General features: G+C 29.0%; 2 protein-coding genes across 7 annotated transcripts; both read right to left on the bottom strand.

Moving 5' to 3' along the window:
• Positions 1–277: 277 nt before the first annotated feature.
• Positions 278–5,311, bottom strand: LOC146723914 (monocarboxylate transporter 9-like). 2 transcript variants are annotated; one of them, XM_085480753.1, is made up of 8 exons: positions 5,105–5,311; positions 3,807–4,011; positions 3,173–3,439; positions 2,668–2,915; positions 2,253–2,517; positions 1,944–2,171; positions 1,269–1,463; positions 278–1,147 (listed from the first exon to the last, which is right to left on the bottom strand). In XM_085480753.1, exons 2-8 carry the CDS (start codon positions 3,838–3,840, stop codon positions 972–974), a joined length of 1,413 nt encoding a protein of 470 aa, XP_085336879.1. In that variant the 5' UTR covers positions 3,841–4,011; positions 5,105–5,311; the 3' UTR covers positions 278–971. The 2 variants fall into 2 exon arrangements, with proteins under 2 accessions (XP_085336879.1, XP_085336878.1); XM_085480752.1 differs by having other exon boundaries at positions 3,173–3,443.
• Positions 5,312–6,010: 699 nt separating this feature from the next.
• On the bottom strand, positions 6,011–10,650 carry LOC114942459 (monocarboxylate transporter 3). Of its 5 annotated transcripts, none has more exons than XM_085480755.1 (11): positions 10,407–10,650; positions 10,206–10,341; positions 9,167–9,545; positions 8,529–8,655; positions 8,283–8,426; positions 8,025–8,152; positions 7,818–7,958; positions 7,365–7,650; positions 6,967–7,122; positions 6,715–6,906; positions 6,011–6,279 (listed from the first exon to the last, which is right to left on the bottom strand). In XM_085480755.1, exons 3-11 carry the CDS (start codon positions 9,251–9,253, stop codon positions 6,116–6,118), a joined length of 1,425 nt encoding a protein of 474 aa, XP_085336881.1. In that variant the 5' UTR covers positions 9,254–9,545; positions 10,206–10,341; positions 10,407–10,650; the 3' UTR covers positions 6,011–6,115. The 5 variants fall into 5 exon arrangements, with proteins under 5 accessions (XP_085336881.1, XP_085336880.1, XP_085336882.1 ...); XM_085480754.1 differs by having other exon boundaries at positions 10,202–10,341; XM_085480757.1 differs by having other exon boundaries at positions 6,197–6,279; positions 6,744–6,906; positions 10,202–10,341.
• Positions 10,651–15,605: the final 4,955 nt, after the last annotated feature.

The raw sequence follows: 15,605 nt of genomic DNA on the forward strand, positions 1-15,605 counted from the left end.
ATCTAATATCACATCAGTGCAAAGCAAATATAATTAATAGAAGTATAATGTATATTTATTATTTATATTATTCTATTACTTTATGAATTAGTAATTGTAAAAATATTCTAGCGAAACTTCTACAAGCAAGACATGCCTTAACATAAAATAAAACAATTTTATATACTTTTTATTACATATTTTTTTATTATTACGTACAATTAAATTATGATTAAAGATTATACAATATATTTTATTAGTGTATATTTAAATATAAAAATACATAATTGATAAAAAATTCTTTAACTTTAAATGTATGTAACAATAATAATGATAATGAAGATTTCACATTGTTCTATCGCTTTTGTAAGAAAAGTGAAACAGAAGATAAAGATTAAAGTAAAAAAAAATTGGATAATATGCAATTGAGCGTGCTATTTATGTATTCGAAAAAGCAAATATGTTTATGCGTGCATATACATATCCATATTGTAATGCTTATAATTGCATAAGTGAACCTTGATGTGTGTGTGTTGTCGAGTTGTTATTCATTAATAAGATTAATCAGAGCATACGTAGAGATTTATATGTAACCGTTTCATCTTATATTAAAGAATTGTGTGAATTATTATTATTTAGATCGGAACTGTCTTTGGTCATCGAATATATCTATCGAATATATCTTGCTTATATGCAATATATTGTATGTGTTAAAAATAAAAATAATCGATATTTTTATAAAATCATTGATGATTGCACGCAAAAGGAACCGATTACATTTTGAACCATTTAACAATAAAATTTGTAATTCCATACAATTGTTAGAAATTTCGTAGAATCATGAAATTAAATACTTTCACGTTTTAACGTATACATTATTAAATTATATCACATACAATACTTTATACGTAAACTTATAAATTTTTTATATTATTTTTATACACAATTTTCAGTCAGTCGAAAATACTAAGCTATTATAAAATTAATTTTAATTAAACATTTTGATGAGAATTTTCTTGTTCTTCTAGATTTTGTTGATTCAATCTTAAAATATTCTTACCAGGAATCCAAAGTCCACTTATAAACCACAGAAAGACACAGGACAAGCTTAGAAGAGATGTGAAATATAGCGCACCAACATAACTGTTCGTTAAATCGTGCACTAAACCTAAAAATATTTAATTGCAATTAAAATAGAATACTAATTTGACATTGTTCTGTTTTATTATTAAAATTAAAATTAAAATTAAAATGCTCGAAAAAATTGCACATTTAGAATCTCTCTTTACCGATAATTGGTCCCACGCTAATAGACAGGATGCCATTACAGACCATCTGAATTCCGGATGCGGATGGCAATTTCTCTAATGGCACATAATCGGGAATAATTAGAGCTTGAAAGACAGCTTTGGTTCCCTTTGATAATCCGACAATTAGAGATACTCCAATTACGGTGACGTAAGAATTACCCCATGTTGATAGAACTGTTAAGAAACTAACATGAGCATTGATTTTACAAAAAATGTACATAAAACGCTGATTGTGAGAATGAGAATATTAATGCGCGTATTGATTCAGATAGACATATAATAATTTAATCATTAAGATTATAATGTATAAGTAGATGAATCATATATAGTATATATGTATATGTAATGGTACTATAATAAGAAATACTATAATATATAAAGGATGTCAAACAATTTGATTTTCACTGAAAACCGTCGTTTGTATAATATTAATATTTACTAATGATAATATTTCGTCGATTAATAATAATAATAATAATATTAATATCGTTTAATAATATTAATATTAATAATTCATAAAAATATTGTAATGAACGATTCGCGCGGATCGTATCAATTATTATATTATGTCCAGCTATCAACCCACCCCAAGGATCGCGGTCTCATCGGGATTCGTGAAGAGATTCCTCGTGTTCGTATATTTTATCTACGTACTAGTCCTTCCTAGGATCGATCCCAGCAGGGATATCACGTAAAGGTTCCTGCACGTCCAGCCAACTTTTTGCGCCATTAGTGGCACACAGAGTCGTCCTGCGATATCTGCAGCAGCCTGGATCGACATCACCGTAGCTATCGAGGTTCTGTCAAGACTCGCCAATTCGGCCAGGACGAAAGGTATCATTGCGTTGAAATTCGTTTCCGCCACCAACGAGATACTCATACCTATTTTTTAAGTGTGTGTAATACATATGTAGCTTAAAACTTTCTAATTTTGCTCTAATGTAAAACGCTTGTGAATTCTACCTAATACTATGGCTACATAACAATTGTCATGCAGAAGATCGAGATCCAAATTTGTGGCGATTTTTTTCAGAAACGAAGTTTTTCTATTTTCATTCTCTTTTATTTTGCTGTTCTCCAGATGATGATTCGATCGTCTTTCCTTTCCGGTATCTTCCTCATCCGATCGACACTCTAAGTTTGCCTCATTCTCACTACAGGAAGTCTCTGTTTTTCTCAAGCTCTTTTCTTCCTTCAATATATCAGTAGTTTTATCTACCAGACTAATCTGTTAAAAATGGGAGAAGTCTTCCAAATATGCTCTATTTTTTTATATTGTTGATGTGATATACAATTTGATGACTGAAATATATAAAAAAATAGAATGGAGAAAATCTCAATATAAAATTATGCTTCTTCTCGTATACTTTCAACCCACCTCTTTCTCCTTTTCAAACGGTCTTAATAACGATGCACCGATGAAAGAGTGTGCGGCAATTCCAGCAAGAATCAAGAGAGTGCCGGTCGTGGCATAATTCTCGAGAAGTACATCTATCAAGAGAGGCATCAAGATTGGACCCAAACCGGTCATTGTAATCGAGAAACTCATAGCTACATTGCGCTTCTTGCGGAAATATGTGTTTAGAGCTAAGGTTGTCGCTGGAAAAATGATTCCTTGTCCGATACCTGTCAAAGAATATATATTAAATATATATAATAAATACTATGCTTAATAATTAATACTATTATTTAGTTGACCGTATAATAATCAATTATATTATTATTCCCTAGAGTTCAGATGAGGATTGTGTTGTCGTTTTTATTAGAGCTCTGAACATTTAGGAGAGAAAGAGAGAAAGAGTGGAAATTTCTGTGGCATTTAGTACAAGCCATCACGCACATTATTTGATCTAGTAATTATTTTGTAACACAAAGTTATTTACCGATAATAACGCAGTAAGTGATAATAAGAGTAGGAAGAGACACCGCGAAAGCGGTAGCGCAGATTCCAAGGACAACCGTTAGGCCGCCAAAATATGCGACTTGACGAAAGGCGAATCTCTTCATCATCGGACCGCTTATCAGGCCTAGACTACACGTTATTGTTCCATTGAGATGAAGAATTAGGCTTGTTTGCGTCGCGGCGATACCGAGAATCATGAAACGCTCCGCGAAGATAAGACCGAAACATTGTTGCATTGGCAGCACGGCTAACTGATAAAAGCAATTGCAATCAGTTTTTTAAAAATTATTGTCAACATTTTATAATGTTCAACATAAGATACTGTATTTACCATAAGTACTGCAAATATCGATAAATTACTATTATCTTATAATCGAATTTTGAAATAAATCTTCTTAACTATATTATAATTTTTGAAATATACATATATATATATTAAATAAATTTTTAGATGCAATTTTTCGTTAGAAAAGTAAGAAAGGGAATAAAATTTAAATTTTGACAAAATTATTTTTAATCAAAATAAAAATCACAGAGAGGCTAAAATGTTATGTGTTAATAAGGAAGTAATCGGGCTTTGAATTATAGCAATCATAAAAGAAAAATGAGCTTACATTGATAACAGTCACGCCGACAACGATCGCCCATGCCCAGCCTCGATCCGTTTGGCCACGTGCCATCCTATCAATTTTATCGATCGCTCTTTTCTACAAGTGCTTCACATGAGAGTTACGTGACTCCTAGAAATTTTCAGTTGTATTCCGCGTTCGTACTTTTGGTAAACTGCTGGCTTAATCATCCTCTAATGCGATGTACGATCTAAAATTCAGATTGGCCAAGTGTTTGATAAGATTACGAGTTACAATATCTCTTGGCAAGCTATAAGATAAGGTTTCTTTTACTTGGATTCAACTTCCAATTATTTGTCGTGAGCTGAGCTCATTAAAATATTCGTATTTAATTGTTGTGTGATTACATAATAGATATTTCTTTAAGATATGTTATTGGATTCTGTGATGAAAAAAATTTGATGTATTTGATATTAAAAAAGGAAATAATATATTAAAACAAATTTTTAAATTAAATAAAATATTTAATTAAGTAATGCATAAATTTATATAAAAAAGAGAGATACATATATTATATACTATCTCTGTGTATGATCGATAAAATTGTGTGTGTGTGTGTGTGTGTGTGTGCGCGCATGTGTAATGCATTAATTCAACATAATGTATACGATTAATAAAGTGATATTGAAGTAGTAATGAAAACGAGCAATTTGTCTCCATTCGACTCAATTGACTCTAGAAACTGCGAACGTGTTTATAACAATAAAAGATAGAAACGATTTTTACACAAATTGTCAAAGTTGAAAATGTCATTTCTAATTTCAAATTAGAATAATTTTATAGTAATTATATATATATATATTTATTTTTACATTTAATTTTTAACAATTTTTCAAATTTTTAATATATTATTAATAACATTGATTTTTTAAATATATTACATTTTTATTATATTTCTATTTCTTTTATTTAAATAATAATTATAACAAAAAAAATCAAAATTAATTTGGTAAAAATATATCCTTCAAAAATTTAATACCGTTAATTTGATAACTTATTACTTAAATGACGCGGTAATAATTACGCGTAATAACATGCTTCATTTCTTTTGCTTCGTCTTCCTCAGAACAGCTTAACTTTTTTATCTGTAATAATGACTCATGCGTTCTTGTTTCCTCTCGCAAACTTGGCGATCAAGCGAACATATTTAGCGAAGATATTTTGGCCAAGAGAAGTTCATCGAACTTACATTGATAAACTTTGATATTTTTATCGAATAATGATATAGTTAAATACTTATAATCTAATTAAATAAAATTAAAATTTTTCCAAATCTCACGTACAGACATCGATTCCGGACGCGAACAAATTTCTCACGTGCGTTTAATTTTGAATCCATTTAATCCATTTAAATACCGAGCACATGTTTAAAATGCACATTCTTAGGACGATATATGAATGTTCTGCACACGTGAAAGCTGGGAACATGTGTTCTGATACGAGCAACGGACGCTCGGAGACTGGCTCGAGGAAGAGCGTGAGCGATAAAAACCGGCTCTGCAACTCCATCCGAACGTTGATCGTTCGTAACAAGTGGTAACAACAAGCGCCTTTGTTCTGGAGCGCGAATGCAGGCGCACGGTGCTGCACTCGGTGTATTTTTTTATCAATCAATTCTTTGCACACATTGCGGATGCAAATTAATCAACCTTATTATCTCGTCTATAAGTACAATGACACGAGTGACACGTATGTGTGTTACATCATCTGGAATATATATGGAGCATCAAGATTTTATCGCGCTTTTAAGTTCATAATTTTATATCAAGATATTCATTAAATTTTAATAAAAATAAATAAGCAGATGTAAAAATAAATATTGATTGTATATGTTGGAGTTATTACGCATGCAAATCACTTTCCTTTATTTGACGTTTCTTTTATCAATTTGGAGTCTCTAAAAAAACAGAGTATAAACATTTACGAAATAATAATCAGTTTGACAAGGAAGTGGGTAAAAATACGAGATTGGGTTCGTTGTACCTAAAAATACGGCGTATACAGTTGACTGTAGATAAGATAACAGAGCATGAAATTACAAAATTGTCACGGAGATACTTTTTATTTGATTTAATGCATGAAAATTTTTTAAAAGAAAATAATATGTAGCCTAAATTAAAAATTTTTATTGACGCATAATGGATTATCATGTTAGATAATTATAGGAGATCAATTAAGAGAAAACTCAATTAAAAATTATACTACTTTATTTTACTAATATTCTTCTTTCAAAAATTGGACATTACACAAATACACAGATTATCCTACACGCACTTACTATTAAATTTAAATTACTACTCAATTATATCCATTTGTAATTGTTTAACTACATCAAGTTGTCGTTCGCGAGAAGCACTGTATAAAAATTCAACGCTCCACATAACAAATGTAACAAGTGTCATGGCGGTCATTATATGGATGCAGATTTTGTAACTACCACTAACATCTCTGACGTATCCTTTTACAAAAGAAAATAGATAATAAATTAGAATTTAATGTCAAATTTAAATAGGCACAAGAAAAATATAATGTTATTCCTGATACAAAAAATCGATATAAAACATTAGGAACCGATAGAATTTGTAAAAAATTTTATCGTTTCCTATTGTAACTTATTGTTTCACTTTTTATATTCTGAAAGAAATGTTATCGTTTCTTATCGTCTCTATTGTTCCTTTTATTTTTTGTTAAAACTGGATTAGGTTGTTAGAATACGATAAAATTCTTATAGTAATATATTGCTTTTTATCGTTGGAATTTATCGAGAAAAATGATTGAAAATTTATCGTAATCAATTATATATTCATAACTACGAGTAAAACCGATGCAATCGTTTGTTTTTCATCGATCGTTTTTTTATATCAGGGATACTTATTATATCGTATCAACGTACCGATTAAAGGACTTATAATGATTACGCACAAGCCTTTAAACACCATAAATATTCCAAATGCACTCGGTAGTTTCTTCAAAGTACAGCATTCCGATATGCAGAGATTAAGATTCACCAATGTGGCGCCGCGCAAGAAACCCGCTATCACAAGCATGGTAATCAATGGTATCATTGCCGTTTGTTCTGCCAATACTGTAAGCAAATTTTATATTTTCTGGTGTTTTGTCTTCACAACTTTAATGGAAAAATTACCGGAACGTGCGCTTCCAAGGAAGAGGCAGAAGACCCAAAAGATCACGCGCTTCTTCCAGCCGAACTTGTCGAAAATCGTCGGCAACAACAGCCTGGCAATGATGTCAACGAATGCGGTCAGGGATAGGCAAAAGGCGACCTCCGCTTTCGTCATTCCTGTCGATCGTCAAGTTCCTACGAGCAATCTATGTAATTCCCGAGCAGTGCCGTAGAGAGGATGTTTGCTTTTTTTCGATCATCGAATTTCCTACAATATTGTTGAGTACAATATTGTTGTGCGAATAACTTGTAATTTCGATCTTTATTTGTTTGTAACGCAGAAAGATTTTATTCATCAACGAAAAATAATAGACATCCTTTGCTACGGTACACTGATTACGATTTGCAATTAAACTCACCGATATCCGAGAGGAAGAAAGGCATCATTAATTTATAATTCGATTCGGCTACATAGTAAAAACTACAGCCTAGAGAGACATTTAAGTACGTGGAATTCTTGAGAAGATCCAAGTCAAAGGTTGCTTTTATCTTCTTCATGAACGATTCACTTTTAGATGAGAGTTTCGGTTCATTTTCCGCCTTTTGATCCTCGGTCCAAATTGCTCCATTTGACATCCTTCGTGATCCACTAGGATTCGTTTTCATTAATAAAGCCTCGTTTTCTCGTTCCTTATCAGTCTTTTCCTGGAGAAGAATTTTATACATGCTATGTTATTTCACATATTATCATTTTTAAATTAATTTTCTGAATAATTTAACATGAAAAAATTCGCGACATAAATTATACGCCATTTGACAAATATGTTTGTCGCTTAAATATCATTTAATATTTTTTAGATAAGAATAATTACTTCAACTGGTTGTGGCAATGATAACGGTTTTTCTTCAAGTGGACGTAATAAACATGATCCCACTACAGCATGCAACGCCCATCCTCCCATGATAAGTGTTGTGCCACGAAATCCATACAATTCCAATAGCATGTGTATCAGCTGTACAATGTATCATTATAGATTATACGAGATTTATTTGTTTTTTTTTAAATATATATTTCTTACCAGCGGTACGAGCATCATGCCCAATGCAGTTCCTGCCATGGAAAATCCAACCGCTTGGCCACGCTTTTTGTCGAAATACGTGTTCAGCGCGACGAAGGCACAAGCCATTGCAAGGCCAGTACCCAGGCCTAAAAATAATCATTAAGTCTTAATAATAATTAAGAAAATATATGTAAAAATTATTTTTAAACGTGTAACTATTATAATAAGAGGAACTGTATGCAAAAAACTATATAATTTATAGTAATAATTTTATACCTCCTAAGATACTGTAGGTGCAAATAATATAAAGCATGCTATTTGATCTGGATGTAAGTATCAAACCACTACAGCTGAGTAAAGATCCAAAGAATGCGATTTGTCGGTAAGAATATTTTTTTAACAATGGCCCAATTAGAAAACCTATAAATTTATAACAAATAAATAATTTAATAAATAAATATAGTTTCTCTTTTTTAAATTTCAAAAATTTTTGATTAGATATTGAAAAAAAGTCGCATTTACCTGAAAAATTAATAATAGCATCTAAAACGCTCATTATAACAGACGTTCCTGTAGAGTCCACATTGAGTTCTTCTAGCAAATCTTTGAAAAGTAGTCCGAAAGATGGATCCAAAGAGCGCAACGAAAGCTGCAATTTATGTATTTCATATGTATTGTCAGTAATACATATACAGGGTGTTATAAAAGTACTGGAACAGCAGAATAACTTGAAAAATATGAGTCCTAGAAAAAATGCTAAGTACTGGATTTTTATGATTTTTTCTTGGCTATCTGACGTTCAGATAGCCAGGAAAAAATCATAAAAACCCAGTACGTAACATTTTTCCTAGGACTCATATTTTTCGAGTTATTCTGCTGTTCCGGTACTTTTATAACACCCTGTATATGTATATAAGATAAAAAATTTTTAATTGAAATAATAACAAATATATGTAACAATACATTAATTTGCACGATATGCAATAATGTGCAACATATATAATTATTACAATTTTATTTTATGAGTGCATAAAATTATATCTTTATCTCTAATAATTTTTTTACATTCTTTATTAATTTTTTTCTATTATATTTTTATTAGAATGTAAATAAATTACTTTGACATACTAAAACGCAATAATAATTCTGCTGGAATTTACCGAAATTAGACTGCTTCCAAAACAAACGAACCAGCCCCAGCCTCCATCCAGAGTTCTCTTAGCCTCTTTTTTTGTATTGTCTGTCATTTTCCAAGAACTGTTTTTAATGCGGTTTTGTATAAATTAACACTAGTGTTGAAGGACAATTGCACACATATACTGACAATGAGAGAGCTACGTTGTCTGTCAATGATCTCCTTCAATTTGCTCGAGCGGTTTTTGATCGGTTTTAAATAGCTCTCGCTGATGACCAATCAGATACGTTTGCAACAATATTATACTTCTTATTTCTGATTGACTAATTGTTTGTCACGATGTCAGCAATTTAATTCTTCGCTCGATTCCACTCTTGCTTATATAAAAGAGCACAGTGGACAGTCTATAATGGAAAATTTTGAATGAATTGACATATAGCAATGTACGATCGATGTCTACGTGTACGATCGAAATAACAAATAATCTTATGCATTCATGTATTAATGTATTATGTAATGACAAGGAAAAATATTACATTAAGATATACATTTACATAACAAAGAAGACACAATCTATTGTAATCGAATTCGGCGAACATAGTGAATGAAAAAAATATCTATTGCACGTTTGGAATTTGACGGAAAATTACGTCAACTTTTTTTTGCGACTTTTTAAATATTTTATCCTTAATCATGTCACAATATGCACAATGTAAGATATTGATTATGTATGTACCTATAATATATATATATATATATATATATATATTCTATATCTCTTTTAATATTATCTATATTAAAAAGATAACACATACACATATAAGAAAATCTACGATTATACAATGTATTATCTATAAGTATAGATATCATTAATAAATTTAGTCGAATATGACATTATATGTATATATTCTACATCATAATTATTTTAGTTCTAATCTTTATAACTAATTATCTATACACATTATGTCATGTAAAAATATTTTTTTTTGTGTTATAATTTTTTTACTGAATGCTTCTATAAGAATTATACTGTATTATTATATAGTACATATATACATACATACAATACATATAATAAAATAATGATGAAATCTTTGGTTACGTATCTTTATGCAAAGTTTTATTTAAACATTCGTGATTGTTTCACGTAATTATGTCATTTTTCCTCACTTCTATTGTATTTTGCATTATGCATATTTTCTGTAACAATTATTTTCAACATTATTGTAAAATTATGGGTAAATTTAATACATGTTAAAACTTACATTTTTTTATTGTAAAATTTTTATTTTATTAGTTGCTTCTATTAATTACGTCATCTCTTGTGCCACTTATTTATTTTTCACTGGTCACTTTTTTCTTGCTTAATAATGCAAAGATCTTTGTGGCTTGCTAACATAAATGTGACTGAATACGACTTGGTATAGTTGGCACGTAATTGTTAATACGCCGGTCTACTGGTCACACACAAATCAGTTACAACACTGGCCGACCTTCGTCGGATGACCGTTTTATCGGTTTCCATATTGTATATGTATACATATATATAGGTAACTACTCACGAGATAAATATAAAAGCTAGGTTTATATACAAACATGTTATTTTTATCAATACGCATTAATAATAATTTATTATAATAAAGTTTATGTAACGTGTAATATAGTGATATAAAAATAATTTATACGTTATATATATATATTATTATTATTATATATTACAATATATTGAGTTATGTATATGTGCAATATATATACTTTAATAGAATATAAATTTTGATTGTAATTATAAAAAAATTTAATATTATTGATATAATGTGTAAATTTATATTGTAATTTTGATATTTTATGTAAAATAGATATAATTATATTGATACTATAAAGTTTTTCTCATATAATGCAAACAGCCCCTTAACTTATGTAACTGCAAAAAATAGATGTATATATGGTAAACATTGTTCAGGTTTAGTTCTTCTCTATAAGAAGAATATAATTTTTTTTATAATTCTTATAATAATTTTTTAGTACACATACAAATTAATCTTAATTATATATATTAACCTTAATTAACTAAAATTAAATTTGTAAAAGATATGTAAAAGCAATTACTTAAAAATATCGAAATTTAATTGTTACTTTTTTTAATTATTGCCAGTTATTTAAAATATTACTGCACAGTGAAATGTAAGATTTTACTAGATAATTGCCTTAGCAATAGTGTCAATTTTTGTTAATCTATCAATGATAAATAGAACAGTGCATCAACAAGTTTAACATAAAGTCCGAAATTTTTGTATAATTATCATTAGCAACAAATATTTAAATTCTGTATAATAACCAAAAAAGCATTAATGCGCCGAATTATTAACTATTAATCAAAACCGATCACGTCGATAAAAATACTACATTTTATAAAAAATTAATTTACGCAATAGAAGCTTATATGTGCGTTATTATTTTCTTTTTCTTAATATTTTGCTCAAGAGAAGAGGTTTGTATTTGTTTTGTATTTATATTGACATTTGATAAAAAGATTAAGTGATTCTTGAGATAAAAACGATTTTCTGCTCTTGTCGACAATGCATTAAGCAATTAGCTTTTGTTGCTTATAGATTCTGGCGCCAACGTTTGTAAACTTCACTGTTACAAAGTGGAATAGTTGAGATAAAATTGAAAGTTTTATAGTTTTTGTATTAATAGTGGATATAAAAACAAAATATTTATTTTTTGTAACCATTATTATTATGAAATTCGCAAGAATAAATGAGTATCTTTATATAATTTAAATCTTTAATATGTAATAAATAAGCTATCACATAAATCAGTTTCTTAAATAATGTATAAAATATCACGATTCGTTTTTCATTTACAAGTTTATAAGTTTAAAAGAGCGTAAAACAACGGTAATCGATATCACACATTCTTGTGGTTTCTGCATTTCATATCGTTAAAGATGTCAGTATAGAAAAAAGTCGTTTCAGTTATGGTATTTTTACTATTATTAGCGGTTTACAATAGTCTTTATTTCCTTACATAAGATCAGATTCTAATTAAATTTCATGTTTCACATATCTCTAAAATATATTATTACAGTCTGTTCAATAAGAAAGTGACTGCCATAATTTGGAAGAAATAAAATTTCCATTCAATTTTATTTTTTTTATTGAAATACACATTATTAGTTATTGCGCAATTACTTAATATTTTGTCCAATTACCTTCATTACTCATGATAGCTTCACATCTTTTTCCATGCTTTCGACGAGGTTTTCTGCATATTCATTTCACAAAGATTACTATATCTTCTTAATTTTCTTAATTCTTATCTTCCGATGTTTAGGTTTTTTCAAAGTTGATTGAAAAGACGCGTTTCTTTCATGCAGGCGACTTCGAATCGTATTTAGAGAGATGTAAATTCCTTTATTGCGGAGTTTTATTTGGGAAATAGCAAATTTGGGGGAGATAGCAACTCAGATAACAAAGTATATGCATTCTGTACTCATATTGTACTCATATTTTTTAAAACATGATGACAGAGATAGACAGCTGCAGACTCATATACTCAAAACACGGACATATTATGATATCTTAAAAATGTTTACAAAAAAATGTCATTATGAGTACATAATTATGCTCAAATTAATATCTGAGCTCACATTTTTCATCATACGTATGTAACTTGTGCTCATAATATTTATCATCATAATATGATTACAAGACATACAACACATTTCAATTATATCAGAAGATTATGATGAAATCTGATTATCAGGCATTTCTATCTGAAAAGATCATTTTATCCTCTATCGTTGTTGTCACGCGGTTTAGTCTTCTTTTCGGCAGGTAAGTCTACATTCCGAACTTCCAAGTATCGCTTTACCAACTTTTTAATGAATGTCTTCGACTTCCATATATATTTTGTACCCACTTTATCTGACAGTTTTGGTGCTTTTACATGATTCAGTAAATAGATTGCTTCGTATCGCTTCAGGAATTTTGTACTCATTGTAAGAATATTATTCAGAATTGAACTAATAATCTTGTGTGTGAAATAGTATATTAAATTTCTCTGATATTATACAGTGTGCACATTGTAGCTCAAGCTTTGAAATATTTATTTATATACATTTAAAAATTGTTAAAAAATGCGTAAAGGATCATACTATATAAATAAGTTTGTATCCGCTGACAATAAAAAAATTAAGATAATAAAAAAGCACCATTGAAAAGCTTCCCAGCGAGAAATGATGGTCGAATCGATGTCGATTCAATCAATTTGACATCGATTCGACGACGAATCAACGTCGATTCGACCCTCATTTCTCGTTGGATTATTATGCTTGAATAAATGACTCGCTAATTTAGTTGTCGAAGTAAAAGAATAAAAAAACGTAATAAATGGATGTCTACTCTTTTTTTCTTTTACATTTTTTATATATATATTTAGTTATTTTTGCAAAATTTTATCAAAAAACGAGTAATGGCAAAAAGATCTGTTTTTTCGCCCATTTGATAAAATCGAATTTTGGAATCTCAAATTTCAAACTTTTTTTATGTCAAATATACTATATGATGAGACATTAATCCCAGAGAAATTTCAAGATGAGCATAGCCACGGTTCCGGAGAAATATAAAGAAGTGAAAGTGATAGTTTCTCATCCCTGACTAGAAATTATCACTTTCATCTTTCATCCCCTTGTATCTTTGGATTCGTGCTTATGCTCATCTTGAAATTTTACTGGGATTAATATTTTATCTAATTGTACTATTTACCATGAAAAAGGTTTGAAATTCGAGCCCCCAAAAATGAGCGAAATTTGCCATCACTCTTTTATAAAAAATCAATGTTTCCTATATTTAGATGCATCTTTCAATCATTAACACACATTTGCATATTTTTTCTCGATGAATTTTTATTTTTCGTGCAACATAAAAATCTTGGAACTCTTACAATTGTTCTTTTAAACTTATATGACTAAAGAAAAAAATTTAAATAGATATTTATAAATTATCAAAATTATATTTTCCCTTCCTGTTTGATAGGAAAAGTTTTTTGGGAAAAAGGAAGCAGTCTCATTTATTAAAGATTGATTAATCTTTAATTTAGAGAATTAAATATAGAGATTCTTTAATATCTAGAAAATAATTAAATTTTTAATATTTAGAAAATAATTAATATAAGAAATTAAATATTTATTAATTTTTAATTCATTTCATTTTAGACTTTTATTTAGTAACTAGAAACAGAAAAATGTAATTGTATTAAGTTTTATCTGACAGATAGCAATCTTCTTTTTTCAGATAAGTCCTAAAAGAAAAGAAGATATGCTATCTGTAAGGTAAAAGTTACGAAGAAGTTGGAAACGTCCACCCTAAAGATACCAAAATCGATGTTTTCAATAATTATTCTCTTTTCAAAAAAGGTAATGTTTTATCGCTAGTCAAAAGTCCCGAAGTAACTATTGCCTCTTTTCTTCTATAACGATTCTTCCTGTCATCGTGCTCACGTTTACTTCGTGAGCGGCTGTCATTACATATTTTAACAGTTATATGTATATCAAAAGGTAATAGTGTAGTGAGACTTTAAAATTGTGAGAAATTAAAATTTGTCCAAGTTTTATAATAATTTTTTTATTGCTCGTTTCACATGGCCTCGTAATATTTAATAAGTTATCATTGTGTAGTGAGACTTATATATATATTAAAGGATTTGGTGTACATAAGTATTAAAATCTGATAAATAAATACGTGTTTATTAATTTTGCTATTGAGTGGTTTCAAATACAGTAGTCTCTCAGTTAGAAAGAAACATAGAAAATAGGTGAATTAAAATTATCTGCATAAATAATGGAAATTGTAATGTAATATGTACATAATAGAAATTCGAATAATTAAAATTATGCATTTAATAGAAATTCGGCGAATTAAAATTATGTATATATTATAAATCCGGTGAATTAAAATTATGAACATAACAATCTCAATCATGAACACATTTTTTGCTTTTTGCAAATTAACTCTCATATTAACATACACACATACATTATTTAATGTTCATGTGGATATATCCGGACAAGGTATAAAATGTTGTACATAGTGTCGATCGTTAAAGATATTGTCGTGGTTTATTGTACATATCATACAGTTGTTTGGATAAAGTGAAACGTTAATAAAATTACAATATACATATTGTAAATTAGCAAGATTGTCTTTTAGCAATACGTATCTGTGCGAATTTCTGGTCCAGAAGGGTAGAATCGTAATACGATCAATTAATTAATATCTTGTCGAGAAAAGAAGGTGGAGAAATCATATAAGACACGAGAGACTCAAAGGAAACAACGGTTACTTACAAGTAAAACATATAAATCGTGGAGAATTTTTGATGAATTAAAATTATGTATATAATTTTAATTAATATTATGTATATAATTTTAATTCGCCGTATTTCGATTATGCGCATATAAT

This window comes from Nylanderia fulva, unplaced genomic scaffold (assembly GCF_048542155.1).
Source record: "Nylanderia fulva isolate GAGA-0341 unplaced genomic scaffold, ASM4854215v1 Scaffold16, whole genome shotgun sequence".
In the NCBI taxonomy this organism is placed as follows: domain Eukaryota; kingdom Metazoa; phylum Arthropoda; class Insecta; order Hymenoptera; family Formicidae; genus Nylanderia; species Nylanderia fulva.

Bases quoted from the DNA above. Each gene is read 5' to 3' on its own strand.
- LOC114942459 (XM_085480756.1), bottom strand. From the start codon at position 9,253: ATGACAGACAATACAAAAAAAGAGGCTAAGAGAACTCTGGATGGAGGC. The intron at 8,427-8,528 runs GTAAATGCGACT...ATAAATTTATAG, and splicing joins TGCTATTATTAATTTTTCAG to GTTTTCTAATTGGGCCATTG. The intron at 7,959-8,024 runs GTAAGAAATATA...TACATTGTACAG, and splicing joins GCATGATGCTCGTACCGCTG to CTGATACACATGCTATTGGA.
- LOC146723914 (XM_085480752.1), bottom strand. From the start codon at position 3,872: ATGGCACGTGGCCAAACGGATCGAGGCTGGGCATGGGCGATCGTTGTC. The intron at 1,464-1,943 runs GTACGTAGATAA...GTTTCTTAACAG, and splicing joins ATCGATCCTAGGAAGGACTA to TTCTATCAACATGGGGTAAT. The intron at 1,148-1,268 runs GTAAAGAGAGAT...AAATATTTTTAG, and splicing joins TAGCGTGGGACCAATTATCG to GTTTAGTGCACGATTTAACG.